The sequence below is a fragment of the Triticum aestivum genome, chromosome 1D (assembly GCF_018294505.1).
Source record: "Triticum aestivum cultivar Chinese Spring chromosome 1D, IWGSC CS RefSeq v2.1, whole genome shotgun sequence".
Lineage (NCBI taxonomy): Eukaryota > Viridiplantae > Streptophyta > Magnoliopsida > Poales > Poaceae > Triticum > Triticum aestivum.
In genome coordinates, this window is record NC_057796.1 from 158799873 (window position 1) to 158816340 (window position 16468).

At 45.2% G+C, this 16468-nt stretch overlaps 2 protein-coding genes across 4 annotated transcripts; both read right to left on the reverse strand.

The window, feature by feature from the left end:
• Window positions 1-1114: 1114 nt before the first annotated feature.
• LOC123166968 (protein FAR1-RELATED SEQUENCE 5) lies at window positions 1115-4414 on the reverse strand. Of its 2 annotated transcripts, none has more exons than XM_044584817.1 (2): window positions 3674-4414; window positions 1115-3182 (listed from the first exon to the last, which is right to left on the reverse strand). In XM_044584817.1, exon 2 carries the CDS (start codon window positions 3031-3033, stop codon window positions 1453-1455), a length of 1581 nt encoding a protein of 526 aa, XP_044440752.1. In that variant the 5' UTR covers window positions 3034-3182; window positions 3674-4414; the 3' UTR covers window positions 1115-1452. Both variants share the same exon structure in this region, with proteins under 2 accessions (XP_044440752.1, XP_044440760.1).
• A 3709-nt stretch (window positions 4415-8123) lies between these two features.
• Window positions 8124-10647, reverse strand: LOC123180828 (TLC domain-containing protein At5g14285). Of its 2 annotated transcripts, XM_044592968.1 has the most exons (2): window positions 9724-10647; window positions 8124-8568 (listed from the first exon to the last, which is right to left on the reverse strand). In XM_044592968.1, exons 1-2 carry the CDS (start codon window positions 10405-10407, stop codon window positions 8482-8484), a joined length of 771 nt encoding a protein of 256 aa, XP_044448903.1. In that variant the 5' UTR covers window positions 10408-10647; the 3' UTR covers window positions 8124-8481. The 2 variants fall into 2 exon arrangements, with proteins under 2 accessions (XP_044448903.1, XP_044448904.1); XM_044592969.1 differs by lacking the exon at window positions 8124-8568 and having other exon boundaries at window positions 9406-10645.
• Between the last annotated feature and the right edge of the window lie 5821 nt (window positions 10648-16468).

The window sequence follows — 16468 nt, forward strand, 5'->3', positions numbered from 1 at the left end:
TGTTGCTTTATTATCTGATTCTACATTTCCCCACAGACTTGGCTTCAGAGGCTCGATCTAGATGTGAGGGAGCTGCATGATAGGTTCAAAAAATCAAACCGTTTGGATGAGCAAGACATGGTATGGTCCATGTGTTTTACTAGTTGTCAAACATGATAAAAGGCTCTATTCTGTTTTTTCTTAGATTTTTTTTTCTAGAAGCTGATGTCAGGAAATCATAGGAGTTGCTTGAAATCACATGATGAGTTGCTCATAAAAAGCCACTGAGTTGCCTGATAAGCCATTTTGCAGAAGCTTCATACACATTTTTTTAGTGTTTTGAGAGTTATGCCAGAAGTTGAATAAAATTCTATAGAGTTGCCTAAAAATCATATGAAATGTTGCCCATACAAACATATAGAGTTGCCCAAAAACATATCAGTAGTTGATGGTTTTTTTTGGTATGCTAACATGGTTTTCTTTCTTGAAGGTTATGATTCATGTGCTTGAAAATTTAGACCCAGAGAATGCCAATGGTGCACACCACTACTGGGTACTCAACATCAATCTGAGGGACAAAAGGTTCGAAGTGTTTGACTCATGGAGGATGTTAAAGAAAAGCAAGAGGCTGGATGATGTTGCAAGGGCTATTGTAGCTGCAGTTCGTGTGTTGTGGGACAAGTACTATCCAAAACAAGCAAAGACAATGGACCAGTTCCCGCTTGTGGATATCGATGCACCAAAGCAGACTGTATCGTAAGGACCAACCCACATACATACATATCGTTGTTATAAGACGTAGTGTTTTGCTTTTTTTTTGCAAGTGCTTTCTTGACATTTTGGTTTTTTTGCAGCGGTGACTGTAGCATATTCGCATTGATGAACGCGTTATTGTGGAACGGGACGTGGCTCCCGAACTACGGACAAAGCGACATACCAAACATCAGGAAGAAGATGACCATCTCGATGCTGAAGTGTGACCTGAACAAGATTCCATGGCAGGAGATCCTCAAACCGGCCAACAAGTGAACAAATATATAGGTACATTTTTTTTTCTGATCAATGTGTTCCATTAGAGAATATCAAACGTGAATACTAATGTGTTCCATTACAAAACTCACAAAAGTTTGCCCCAAACCACCTATAACATGTTTGCATAAATCACAAGCGCCCATAGGTTTTTGCATGTTTTACGAGTAAGGAATATAAGCACAAATGTCAAGCATCTACCTCCACACAGTCTCCAATTTGTGAATTTAAAGCTAGGAAAACACATAAATTAAAACAAGTCCATGCAAATGATTTCATCGTTTGCTTTTTTCTTGAAGCTGGCAGTTGCTTGATTTCCCTTCTACATTTGCTCAGAAACCAGACCTCAATTGCTTCATCTACCAGGACACTGTTTGCTCTTTTTTTCCTTACTTTCCGCTAGTTTTGCAAGCCCAGGAGGTCATTCCCTTCATGTGGTAACGATCACATCAACTTCCCTAGGCACGTCGCAGCAGTGTGATCGATTGATTCACAAATGCTGCACTTGTTCTTTTTCTTAGGGTGTAGTTCCAGGGCTGATTTGAAGCGCTTGCTGCGGCTGCGCCCTTTCGTGACTGAATGAGGTGGATCCATAGGAGCAAGGGGGGCAGGAGGTTGGTTTGAAGTACTTGGGGCATTAGGGTTTGATGCTTCCCTAGCACGAGCCGCTTCCCGGGCTGCCTTTAGCCTCTTCTTCCTCAATTTATTCAGCTTAGTAACCTCGGTATCTGCTGCTTTCATGTGCCTCCTGACTACAGCGGCTGCCTCATCACTAGTCATTGCCTTCTTGGCTAGCTTTGCAAAATCCATTGTCAGAGTCACTTGCCGAACTTGGTTCTCTAACTCAGCGGGCAAGTCATGCGGAGGGCCCTTGTTAGGTGGCGGTGGTGCACTTGGTACTGCATGTTGCATCCAGCGGCGCTTGATGTAGTGTTCAGGTATCTCATTAACGCCAAGGTGTGTGAAGATTTTCAAGACATGGCAACAAAGCATGCCGTCCCTATGCCACTTGCAACATTCGCAATCGTAGATAGCTGGCTCTGGTCTCACTGTGACTAGGTACTTCCTCGAGCCATACCCTAGGACTTCTTCTGTATTGGGCTCAAGGTAATAGAAGTTGATTCTAGCGGGACACACATCGTACTGGCCAATCATCTGAAACTCAGTTCTAAACTTCACATAGATGTCCCTAGTGTATGCTTTGTAGGCATGCCTCTCAATGGGGAAACGCGACCATCTTTGTGCCTCTAGATGTTTTGTCCGGTAGTCGTTCCCGTCCTCCCTCACGAGTATGTGTACCTGAATTTTCTCATATTGCTTGACGAAGTTGAGAATTGACTTGTGTGGGTTCACATAGCGCTTCAACACAGCATTGAACCCTTCGCTGCATTGCGTTGACTGAAGGAAAGGGAAGAACCTGAATTTGAAGTAACACGGCACCCATGTAGCCCGATCTTCATAGAGTTTCTCAAAGTGACCATGCATAAGACCTTCATATTTCCATTGAAGTGCAGCCCGTTTCCTTTCAAACTCAGCCGAGGTGAAACTGAAGTCAATGCATTCATTGAAGTCTTTTACCAAATCCGGGTTCCTAGCCAACACGGGGCCAAGCTTCTCTTGTGCTTTCTTCATTATATGCCAACCGCAGCAACGGTGAATCATTGCCGGGAACTTCCTCTTGATAGATTGTGCCATAGCAACATCTTGGTCCGTGATGATGTTGTCCGGAGCCAAACCATCCATTGCTTCTAGGAAAGCATCAAATAACCAGTCATAACTTGAGGCTAGTTCCTGCCGGACAAATCCACACCCAAGCATTATTGACTGCCCATGTCTGTTGATTCCAATGAAGGGGGCAAACAGCATATTGTACATGTTCGTGAGGTAAGTTGCATCAAATGACACGCAATCATGATAAGCCTCCGTGTATGCTTTCCGTGCCGCACCATCCACCCAAAACAAGTTTTCTGTCCCGCCTTCCGCATCTGTCTTGCATTTAAAGAATAATCCTGGGTCATTTTCCATCACCTTGCAAAATTAGTTTAGTGTTTCTTCAATGCCAATGTCTTTAGTTGGGGCGTTGAGCTTCGAACAGTGGTTATGGATGGCTTTAGCTGTGTACGGAACAATCAACTCTGAACCGTAGTATGATGACATTAACATCATCATTTTTCCTGCCATAAAAAAACAGAAACTTGTTTTTTTCAGGACTAACTAACCACAATGCAGCGAGCAACATGTTTTTTATAGATAACATAAAGTAACATTTATGCATAAGCAGAACAAGAACCAAGCCTGTATCCAACCAAGTTTTGTTTTTTGCTGGGTGATGTCTTTTATTTCATTTTCAGAGTTGCACGGAAAATGAACATAGTTGCCTCAGTTTACTTTTCAAGTTGCCAGTTTTTCCCCCTGATCAGGGCTGCCCATGAATCCTAAGCAGCTTATACTAGGATATGAAACAAACCCAAGTAGTTGAGGTAGGAATAGGCAACACCAAGGTGTTTCTGTTTTGGGTCATGATTTTTTTAATTACCAGAGTTGCACAAAAAATGAACATAGTTGCATAAAAAATGAACGTAGTTGGCTCAGGTCAAGGTACTTTGATGCAGGAATAAGTAACAGTTCTGTGGTAAAAAGACTTAACGCAATGTGAGTTTTGTACCTGCTGTCAAGTTGCAGTCATTTAGGTGAGTCAGTAGTTCTTTCTGTTCCGGCGGGATTCCTTGGTGAGAACGGAGGTATTTCGAAAGCGATGGCTTCTCAATTAGTGGATGGTTATGATCTGCAATAAAAGTGATAACCTCCCATCTGTCATCTTTAAGCTTCACCACCATCTTAGCACGGCATTTTGTTTGCTTCACAGTTTCCCGTTTCCTCTTCTTCTTGAAAGTGTGTTCCTCGACATCATCTTCAACATCTTGTTCAGGTGAGCTTGGATATGTAGTGTTTTTGCTCGATGAGGGAACATCCGGGATCCCAACCCTCTCTACTGGTTTGCGGAACTTGTTACAGCAGAATTGCTGTTTTTCCACCACATCTGTGTAGGCCGACCTGTAAGACGTATTTGACTTGATTGAAAAGCCCTCCATCAAAGCATAGCGATTGTAGTGTTCCCTCGCATCCTCTAATGTGTCGAAGCGCATGCCAACATAAGGTTGTTGTGGCTGTGATCCAGCTTCTTCATCTTCCAACTCACGTGCCTCATGAACTAAAGCATTAGCAGGAGCAACCATAGGTGGGGGAGCGGCAACACGTTTATCCGGGACATGAGTAGTGTTAGATCCAACATTGGGGTCAGGAGACTCACCAACCTCCTCCTCCAGTTGTTGATGTCCCTGTTCACCCCTGCATGCAAGAAGGGTGCACCCAACTCGACTGAAATGTTGATGGACTCTACGTCAAGCGGTGGTTCATTCAGATCAATCATCATGAACAATCAACCTGCAACAAATTGTGTGTTAGCCCACCACAAAAGCATGCATGACCTTTTATGAACAAACTAGTTGTAGAATATAAAGGAGCAACTATAAACACTTGTTTGGGCAACTATAAAGTTAAATAGAGGCAATTCATATCTTCTTTTTCCTCAAAAGTTTCCTGTTTCTTCTTTTGTTTTCTTATATGTGTTATGTTTCTACCAGTATGACACACATATACAGCAGCAAAGAGCATGCATGACCTTTTATGAACAAAGTAGTTGTAGAATATAAAGGAGCAACTATAAACACTTGTTTGGGCAACTATAAAGTTAAACAGAGGTAATTCATATCTTCTTTTTCCTCAAAAGTTTCATGTTTCTTCTTTGTTTTCTTATATGTGTTATGTTCTACCAGTATGACACACATATACAGTAGCAAAGTTTTGTTTTTTACACGACATGCGCTGATTCATTTGTGCCTTTTTTTCAGCAGCAGATTACAACTTTTGATGATTGGAAAGAAACAACCAATGTGCATATCTGACGGAGAGCTTACCAGGAGCAGGAGGCCTATCATTTGGTGTAGTTTATGTCTTTTTTATTTTTTCAGTGGGACCATATGGAATGTAGCAAAGTATCTTAGTGTGGGATTGTTTGAATCTGTTTTTTATGACGCGGCCTTTTGTTTTGTGCGTTTGTCGTTTGTGTCTTCTTTTTAGCGAGAACCATACTGACATAGCAAAAGCTGTGCGTTAACACATGCAAGTTAATACTTTCTACCTCTGTCTATAACTTGAGTTTTTTACGTTCTTGATAGTTCATGCTTTAATGCACAGGGAAGTTGCATGTGTTTTAGTACTAGAGTTGACATGTTCTCACATCTGGTAGAGGCAACTCTAGAATTTCTGAACAGCTACGGTTGCATAGCTCTTTTTTTTACCAGAGTTGCTTCAAAAATGAACATAGTTGCTTCAGTTAATTGTTCAAGTTGTCAGGTTACTTTTTTCCTGATCAGGGTTGCTCATGAACCCCAAGCACCTTATAATAGGATAGGAAAGAAAGCCAAGCAGGTTTCGTGTTGCAATGCACCTGCACAAACGCAATGGTCCTGCATTTTCTTTTTCCACTAGAGTTGCTCTATTTTTGTACTGGTGTTGCTTTTTTGTATCATAATAGTTGCTCAAGATGCGTACTGGTGTTCCCACTATAGTTGCTTTTTTCACGAGATCAAAAGAACGAACTAAAAACTGGACTAGTTGATGTTCAAGCAGGGGTGGTTGAGTAGGGAAGAGAGAGGAGTCGGGTGGAGGTGGTGCTTACCTTCTTAGGGGCAGGTAGGTCCGATTTTTTCTCTCCAGATCTGATTTTTGAAGCAAGGAGGAGGAAGGAGGTGTTCCTGCGTCGGCTTTGTTCTTCAAGACGCCATAGATGGGGCAGATCTTGCTCCGATCTTGTTTAGAGGAGGAAAGGCAGGAGCAAGGAGGAAGAAGGGGACCCGTGCGTGGGCTTGTCCTTCAAGGAAAAAGAGAAGGGGGTTGCGTGAGGCGTCCGCAAGGGGAAGCGTGGGCGGGGGTGCAGGGAGGGGGTGGGGACCGGGACGACGGGTGCGAGGAAGCGGGGGGCGGGGGGACCAGGTGTGATCGGGGGGCGCGCGCGTGATTCGCGCGGGCTTGGGTTGGTTGTTTTCGCGCGCGGGTGGCTGATTTCCGTTTCTGGCTGTCTAGTCGCGCGCGGGTGGCTCCTTCCTTTTTTGGGAGAGCACTCGGGGCTGCGATCGGGCGCCCGTGCGCCCGCGAGCCACGTCCTACAAACTATGCTTTCTCCATTCATTCAAGATGTACGTGCAATCCAGTTCAAGCAGCTTCACCCTCATCACCTACCTGGCCATGTGGTGCTTACTTGCTGAGATGCAATATCGCCTGGTAATCCACAGTCCTGCATGGCGTGAGAACCTGCCCCTGTTGGCCTTGTTTCCAATCCGATCCGGCGCTCAGGCGAGGTGGATCGGGAGGCCAAAACCGCAGGTGTAGCCAGGCCCGATCCTCGCGGAGTTAAGCATGGCGACGAGGGAGGTTACAAGCTCGTCGGCGAGCAGGTTAGTGGGTTAGTCTCTCCGCGCAGCCGCTGCACAAGACGGCGCACCGACGAGGTGGAACGGAGGCCGCTGATGGGTGGATCTGAAACTCGTGCTGGGGGTGAGAGGAGAGGCGACCAGGGACATGGCGAGTTTGGCGATTTGCACGCGATGGGAGATGAGAGGGTTAGTTCGGGCGATTAATTTAAGGAGAGATTATAGGGCGTGGGCCAGAAAATCAGATGATTAACATCGGCTTGATTTCAGGGAATCTCTCAGCCGCGAGATCAAAATGCAAATCAACGGCATCCGACCGGTCTGAAGAATAGCTCTCATCAGACATCTGTAGGAAAGTGTTTCACTTACTTATAACATGACTACATGAGGTGTTACATCTAGAAGAGGTCTAGACACACCCTTTTTAGAAAGAAAATAATATTTTGAGGGTGTTTTTGAAAAAAATCAGGCCACACGTCCCTTTTCTCAGCTACAGTGGACGACAGCCAGCCCCACACGCCTGGTCAACACCGACTCTGTATACAAACGAGATAAGGACTGTATTTACACGTCAATGCCAAGTTTTTGCACCACTTCGATGTATACCACAACTTCTAGCATCAAAGCGATCGTTTACGCCAAGTTGTAGCACCACCAGTGTAATTGACTCTTGTAAAAATGTCAAGGCGGTGTTACTTCGTGCCACACTTGTGGCACTTATCATTTGGGTAAAAGGGTAAAAATTTAACAACATGCTCAAACAATTCTCATTTTGTGATGATTTGCGATGAACAGCCACTGTACTCTTGTGCATTTTATGGACGTTCATTTTAATTCAGTTCAGTCCAGTTTTATTTCCTATTGCAGAGAATTATACCTGCCGATGAATAGAAAATGCATTTTTTATTCTGGTTGGTCCTTTCTATGAAAAAGCACCTTCAAAGAATAAGAGTTTATTCTTACACATACTCCATAGGAAAAAAATGGAATATGAAAGCGACGCTGTGCTCCACGATATTTAAATCACCTTTAGATTTTGTCCATTTTCTTGATTAATTCACCACATGTATTCCCCCGCAAAAAAGAAAAAAGTTCTCAGGGTGGAACCGATTTACAGCAGCAATGCTAATTTTGTCCTATGTGCAAAGCCTTACCTCCTTCTCTAGGAAATAGCCAGAGTATAGAAAACTACCTTCATTTTAGTACTACCTCTGTAAATATAAGACGTTTGTGCAACGTCTTATCTTTAGTTATAGAGGTAGTATTATGCAATTTATCCTTCTTGTAATATCCAGTGCCTTGCACTTGTGAGTGTCACTCTTTAATTATTCAGTATCTTCCCTGGGTTCCCTTTGCTTCTTTGCCAATCGTGTTTACTTTCCAATTGCCATGTATTCTTTTTTGTACCAATGTTGCAGAGCACTTGGGGAGCATAACACCAGGATCATGCCCTCCTTGAAACCATGAATGATAATGTTGCTGCAGTCTTTCTTCAGCTGCAATTTGAGTTCGTATATGTTCTAACCTATCATAATATCTTAAGATGACTTTTTATTTAGCAGTCTTTCTTGCAGCTACTGTAATTCAGTCTGACCAAACTCCCAATTTTGATTTTGTGAGTAGTTCATTGATTGGCATATTGCCGCAAATTTCATTTCCATTCATTTGGAACAGGAACTAATACTCTTCTACTTACTGTTTCTTCAGGCTGCTATACACACATGGCGTCCTTTGGTCCCCTGCTAAAATACATTTGGTGCTCTGTGATCCGCAAGAAGAACAATGTGCTCCTTTGGCTGGATTTCAGAGGAAGACTCGATACGCATGAGAATGTGATAAAAAAGTGGGGTGAACCTTCAAGAATGTTTCTGTGACTATTGCATGCCTGGCTGTTGGGAGATAGTTAACCAGATCTTGCTCCAATGCAAACCAGTACATGATCTTGAGACAGTTTTGGCTCTCCTGCCTTTGGCTGATTCATCTATTTATATTCTTTCTTTTCTGCAGACTGCCAAGCCTGACGTTGGCACATCATCTTCGCGGCATGGGCTGTGCAGCTCTGGGAAGTCTGCAACAAACGGGTTTTTGTCTCACGGCAACAAATTGTAAACACAATCAAGCTATGGAGCAATTCAAATGATAACCAAGCGCCGAAGGATTTCTTCTTTTCTTCTGCAGAATGTTTTTCCCATACCATGTATAGCGTTCCTAAAAGGATCCTTTCTCCTTCTTTACTTTCAGTTTTTTCTATTATTTTATTGTCTGTCTTTCTTATTTTGCTTTGTATCCTGTTTTGAACCATACTTTGTGTTTGGAATATAATATATAAGGTAGACTGAGGCTTACCTTCTTATATCAGGAAAAAAAAATCAATACTTCAGTCCACCACTATTAGGACTCTGACACTACTATGTTTTATTAATACTAAGTAGTACATTGTTTTTGAACTCATTTTTTATATATAAGACATTAAGACATTATTGTACATTTTGTTTGGGCATAAACATTTGGTTTAGCTATTTCAGCTTACAGATGTAACAAACACAATGGCAAAAGGTCAATCCTTGCATTTTATCTCATCTTAACATATAATATTGCTCTTTAAACCAACCATGTCATCCTCAGCATATTAATTTCTGGTGGCAGAAAGGTGGTCATGTTTATCTAAAATAATGGAGATCTACACTAATTTCATGTGGTCAAAAGAACTCCATGGATAAAAAGAGGGAGTTAGATGGGGTAGACAAGACATAGAGAGGGGGAGTTAGATAGGGTAGACAAGACATGAGTAATCTACTAGAGGCAAAGATTGGTGGGTCAAACTATTTCCAAGACATATGAACACACGTGCACAATTACTAGTATGACTAAAGGCACAGAAAATTCTAACATTTTGACAAAATACTGAAAATGAAACACCAACACAAATCCTTAGATTGAGTCTTAAATTGCATTATCTTACTGACTAAATTTCAAGCCTGAATGACTGAATTAAATAATGGAGAGACATTGTGTATACAACATTTCAAAGTATATCCGTCATCATCAGCTATCATCAATTCATCAACATGTTTTAGGAATTTTCATCTTCTTCAGGTGTCACCACAAATAATAACAAATTGAGCCACTAATAATTATTCTACTATGTGTCTTTTTTTCCAATGCTGTGCTTCCGTTCCTTAAACAGTGTCTTCCAAAGATTCCAAATCCAAAAATTGCTCACCGTGATAGCAGCGCCGACGACAATGATCCAGGATATGCGCACCCACCAGGGGATGAGATCCACGGCCTGGCCGGACAGATAGAATAGGCTCATCTTGAGGAAGAAGACCGGTCCCGCGACGCCCCTGACTATGGTGTATAGCACATAGAACGGCGGCGACAAAGTGTTGTACACCCTTGCAGCAGTGGGAACCTCGGCTCGCCAGATCCCGGCGAGTGTCCACACATTCTGCAGGAGGCTGGTTACCTCGGCGAGAAAGAGCAGGACGAGGAGTGCGTATGCGCCATGGTGGACGACGTAGCGACAGGTGAAGAAGACAAAAAGTGTGGCGAGGTGGTGGGCGATGAAGAGGATGTCCCCGGGGAGGAAGGCGAGATAGTGGAGCAGGTCCATGGTGAAGTAGGCGACACTGTAGTCGAGGACGTGGTCCTGCATGCGGGAATTAGGAGCAGCGAAACCCCGGTTCCCCGCCGGCTGCGCGGCGATGGCTGCGACCGCCGCCAGCGCGGCAGCGGAGCCGTGCGCGAGTGAGATGAGGCAGCTAGCGCCGTCCAGCCGGTGCCTCCACTCCCAGCGCCGGAACAAGACCAGTTGCCCGACACAGTAGATGACGGCGTACATGGCCAGGAAGGCCGGGTACATCCACCGCTCCTCGGCGGCCCAAGAAGCCAAAAGCTCCGCCATGGCAGCAGAGAGATTTGCGACGAGAATCTGATATCGCAGGATTTGATCCGCCGCTCCGGGCCGTTCGGATTAGCGGCGAATCGGGAAATCTCGCGGCGCCACAGCGGGAGGTGTGAAGGGGATTCGGCTGTGGATAAATCTTCTGAGAATAGTTTTCTTTAAACCGAGTGTGTTGGGTCAGTTTTCCATCGTGGGTTGTTTGGTTCGGGTGTAAACGGGTCCTGTTTGACAAGAGGTTTGGTTTAGTTCGGTTTCTTGTATAGACCAGTTGGTTTTGGTTTGGGCTGGAACAGGTCCGGCTTTACACAAGTTAAAACCATGGTCCCCTGCCGGCAGGAGACCTACTTTTGGCCGGTGCAGTGAGTCAGGTGAGGTCCTCGTCATGGCCGCCGACGCCGAGCCACCCAGCTTGCGGCACCTCGAAAGGCTGCCGGCCGGGGAGAGACCCAGCTTGCGGCACCTCCAAAGGCCGCGGGCGGCAAGCGACCCAGCTTGCGGCACCTCGTAAGGCCGCCGGCCGGCGAGCGAGCGAGAGGGAACAACCGTAGGACGCGAGAGGCTCCTTGCATGCACACATGTTAGCGCGCAGAGTAAACGCATTTGGGCATGCACTCTGTTCTAATTTTTTATTAATAATAAGTGCTAATTCTATAATTATGAAAGTGGTAAAGGGCCGCTGGAAATTGTCAAAATAGTAAGGACGCTGTGATTAAATGCGTCTAGGTCGGGCCGTTCTTGTAACCACGTCCAGGTGTGGACGCTATTGTTAGTAGCGTCGGGTGTCTTGTTGCGACCCAGCCCCAAATCCCCTGAACTTACAGCCCAATGCTCTGTCTAACTTATTCCCCTCACGTACCTCCTCACCGCCACTATCCAGCCACCGGTAATGGTGCTCCTGCAGCCCCAATGCTCTGTCTAACTTATTCCCCTCACGTACCTCCTCGCCGCTAGTCCCACTTCCCAATCCCTTGCATCTTGCCCGCCATAGAAACCCCTCACTGCCGCGGCTGCTCCCGTCGGACTCCGCCAACGTTCGTTGTATCGTCCCCACCAAGGACGGCCCACCCACCTCCGAAGTTGATGCGCCCGACAATGCTGACTACGACTGCATCAACGTGAGCCCTCTGTCTCCACCCTTCTTCCTCTCCTAATCTAGGCGTCTGCAACTGCTGTGTGTGTCATGCAATTTTGGAAGCAAATAAGCAAGCCTCAACTAAAGAATTAACAATCGGTCTTCATTGCAACCCTTCCGTAGCTGATGAATTCACGGTTAGACTAATGCTCCACTGTATTTGACAATCCTTAAATTGTGGTGGTTTGTTATGAAATACTCCCTCTGTAGACAAATATAAAAGCGTTTAGATCACTAAATAGTGATGTAAACGCTCTTATATTTCTTTACGGGGAGCACATTAATTTGATTTAACTGGTTTCTCATCCAATTTAGAAGAAGCAACCATTGCTGGCAATGAGTACATCTGGGTGTTTCAGTGATTTATTATGGATGTCTCACAGCCAACACAAAATATCAAAAGCTTGGGAAAATGTGAGCGTCCTATAAATTTGCATCTGGTCTGTTAGATTAGTTGTTGAGTTGAGACTAATTCTTGTATATATTAATGCAGCCTGACAATTGCTTGAATGTGCGGTGTCACCTTGTTGGCATTCCATGATCCTTTGTGCACCTCAGCCTTAGAGAACCTAGGCTTTTACCAGATTGCAAAGATGAAGAAAAATCAATGTCGACAAATATTTGATATCAGTATTAGTCGAGCGTTGGTGGCCTGAGACAAATAGTTTTCACTTACCAGAGGTGAAATGACAGTTACGCTGCAAGACGTAAGTTGTTTGTGAGGGTTGCCTATCCATGGTAAACCATTTGTTGGCAAACACTGTTACGCGTCGGTGCTATACAAACGGTTTTTAATCTTTTTCCGCGACGGCATTTGGAACCATCGTCAAGTGAGTGTGGGCGATAGGGGGGTCCTTCCCACACGACCCAGAAACTGTCGGGGATAGGCCCTCCTGGCACACAGGCTGAGGCAAAATGAGCTCGTGTGCGATCGGGCGAGGCATCGAAACCCAATCGTTTTCGTTCGTATGTACATCCCACACGATGAATCCCAGAAAAATATTTCCGTTCGTATGTATATCATACACAGTCAATCCAAGGAATACGTTTTCGTTCTTATGTACACCCCACACAGTCAATCCAGAGAAAACGTTTCCGTTCATATGTACATCCCACACAGTTTTATGTATAGGCTCGTGTGTGAAACGTGTAACTATCACACATGCTCTGCCTTGGTTAATCGCAACTACATCACACACGATTTGATGAAGAAAATTGTGTGGCATTGGGCTATCCATCACAAGCGCTTTTACTGCTAGAACCGTTTGCAAAGTTTCATGACCCATTTAGCAGGTTTATTATTTTACAATTAATAATTCCAATATTACGCAAATTCACATTTCATATCGAACAGCTGTTTGCCAATGTCATATCACGCACATAAATATATTTTAACATCACAGTATGATAGCTACCTGAAAACAACACAATACAACATATAGCTACTTCAACTTCATAAGAATAATATTAGAACAATATATACATTTCCTAATCGAGATCATCCAGGCACGTCTTATCCATCTCTGCTTCCAGTTTAGTAAAACCTGTTTTGCACTGTCCAACTGGGAAAGTGCCTCCTCCTTCGTCAACACCATCTTAGCAAAGTCTGATTTAAAAAATATGAGCTCATTCTCCACCTTTCTCTTTTTATCCCACATCTTCAAATATTCTTCAGTGTTGACAACACTTTCTCTAAGCCTACATCTATTCTCTTTCTCATACATGCTCCAGAGCTTTGCTAGGCATATCTTCAAAGACTGTGGCCACTCTTAATCGACCCACTCCAAGTAAGAACACATTCGTTCATCCTATAATATTTAAAACTAGATCAGTAACAATTGTAGGGAAATGGGTTTATAGGAACATAGAAAATAACCAATACTTATTTTGAAAAACTGAAGAAACAGGTTAATTATGGCATATCTTCTCGAAAAGATCAATGTGCAAATGAATTAATTGCTACTGAGACAACAACCAAATTCTGAAACATCAAAAGCTATAATTAACTACAACAACGCTATATGTTCTTACTCATGTACTATAAATAACAAATTGAACATTTTATGAGGAAGGTAAATATAACTGCAACAGCATAGCGACAGTGTTTGGATGACAGCAAATTGATACTAACAGGTGTGTACATGCACAAATTTAGTAACATAGAACTAATAGCACTAAGGTCGTCTACTATGTATGCCAAAACCGGTGTAAAGATAACTGTTACTACATCTTGCACCGGTGCCCTACACTGGCGAGCCGATGCAGCAGAAAAAAATCAGGGGCCCAGACTCCGGAGCACCTAGTTGCTTCGATGCCCAGTTCCTTCGTGCCATAAAGATTTAATATTTTACTGCTTGGCTGCTCGGATCTGTGGACCAAAGCTGGCTGCACAAACTGCTAAAGCGGTGCCAAATAATTTTCTAATGGCACCGCTGATGAGATGACAACATTTTTAGATACTAGGTACAAACTATGACACTGTCTTAGGATGCGTTTGGTTGAAGGTGTGATATGAATGGGTTGGGACCGTGACAGTGTCTGAATCACAACTAACAAATGATTTGTAACAACGAAGAGGGTCTAACCTTCTCTGCACATGCCAGAAACTTCCTCCCACTGTCCACAGATTCAAACGCAACTAGCTTCACACATGGAGATTGATGGTGACAACGAGCAGACATATCTTCAGCCACCCCGCTCGATTCGTTACAACTGATGGTCCTAGGGAGCTACAAGAGGAAGAAATGACTCAAATCGACCGCGGGGTTAAAATCCTTCATTCCAAGTCATAGCCCGAGAGAGAGAAGAGAGGCATACCCGGGTGGTGAAGGAGTCAGAGGAGGAGGAACCGCTGGAGAGGTCATTGAAGAAGACCGTGGCGACCCCGACGGTAGGATGCGCGATGGCGAGAGCGAGGAAGCAAGCGAGGAAGCGGCTATAGCTTAGGAAGGAAGGAAGGAAGGAACGAAGGAAGGAAGGAGGAAACAGGGGAAATGTGACTTCTGGTCGGAGAGAAAAGGGGGCGGGGAAGGGGGAGGGGGAGGGGGGAGGGGGCGGGGGTAGATATTTTGGCGGTAGGCCAAAAATTTGGAAATCTGGAGGGAAACTTTGCGCGCGATGCCGCCGGACACCATTCACTTTGAACGATTGTGTGCATCGCAAACGATTCTTCTACTTTACGCACATGGGATGAGTTTGATAATTCAAATTTTGGTGGAAATTTCCCCGAGTACGTCATTACATAATTTAACATCGCTTGCTAATTTGGGCACACAAAAGAGCATACAACACACATACCACACTTACTGAATCGAGCAATTTTAGTAATTAAATAGAGCGAGTTGACTTAAACATTGCTCTAACAAAAGACCAGCATTAAAAATAAAGCCTAAGTATGCATAACTTTAACAAATCCGCTGCCGCGCCGGCCTATGCATCGCCGGTGTGAGATGAGACGTCGATGACTTGTCCTGGCGAAATGCCGCTGTTGGTGGACTCCGCGTCCCCCTGCTGAAGTCGACCGCGTCCTCGTCCTCGTCCTCGGCGTCGTCCTCAAGGTTGTAGTACTCCTAGTAGTGGCTGCGCCAGAGCTCGCGTTGGTACTCCAGCGCCGATTCCTCGATGGACAAACTCTTCTCTACCTTGACCTCGACCACGCGCAACTCCTCCTCCCGGCACTCCTCGATCTCCGCCGCCTCCTGCATCTCGAGCTCCCGCTCGGCGATCTCATGAGGAAGCAGGCGCTCCATGGCCACCGTCGCCTTTTCGTACGTGGGTTGCATGCTGGATTCCGAGGTGGCCTGGAATATCTTCGCGTGTGCATCCTCGATATTGGTGTGGATGGCCTCGACCCGAGCCACGGCGACATCGGCGGCACGGATGGCAGCTCGAGCGCTCTCGGCGTTTGCAGCCGCCGTCGCAGTAGCAGCTGCAGCCGTCTCGGCTGCTGCAGCTGCCCTGTCGGCTGCCGCAGACGCCCTCTCGGTAGATGCGTGTGACGCCCCCGATTCAATCGTGCACTAATCATACACGCAAACGTGTACGATCAAGATCGGGGACTCACGGGAAGATATCACAACACAACTCTAAAAATAAAAAAAGTCATACAAGCATCATAATACAAGCCAGGGGCCTCGAGGGCTCGAATACAAGTGCTCGATCATAGACGAGTCAGCGGAAGCAACAATATCTGAGTACAGACATAAGTTAAACAAGTTGACATAAGATGGCTAGCACAAACTGGGATACAGATCGAAAGAGGCGCAGGCCTCCTGCCTGGGATCCTCCTAACTACTCCTGGTCATCGTCAGCGGGCTGCACGTAGTAGTAGGCACCTCCGGTGTAGTAGGAGTCGTCGTCGACGGTGGCGTCTGGCTCCTGGGCTCCGGCATCTGGTTGCGACAACCAGGTAGAAGGGAAAGGGGAAAAAGAGGGAGAAAAGCAACCGTGAGTACTCATCCAAAGTACTCGCAAGCAAGGAGCTACACTACATATGCATGGGTATATGTGTAAAGGGCCATATCGGTGGACTGAACTGCAGAATACCAGAATAAGAGGGGGATAGCTAATCCTGTCGAAGACTACGCTTCTGGCCACCTCCATCTTGCAGCATGTAGGAGAGAGTAGATGGTAAGTTCACCAAGTAGCATCGCATAACATAATCCTACCCGGCGATCCCCTCCTCGTCGCCCTGTTAGAGAGCGATCACCGGGTTGTATCTGGCACTTGGAAGGGTGTGTTTTATTAAGTATCCGGTTCTAGTTGTCATAAGGTCAAGGTACAACTCCGGGTCGTCCTTTTACCGAGGGACACGGCTATTTGAATAGATAAACTTCCCTGCAGGGGTGCACCACATAACCCAACATGCTCGATCCCATTTGGCCGGACACACTTCTGGGTCATGCCCGGCCGCGGAAGATCAACACGTCG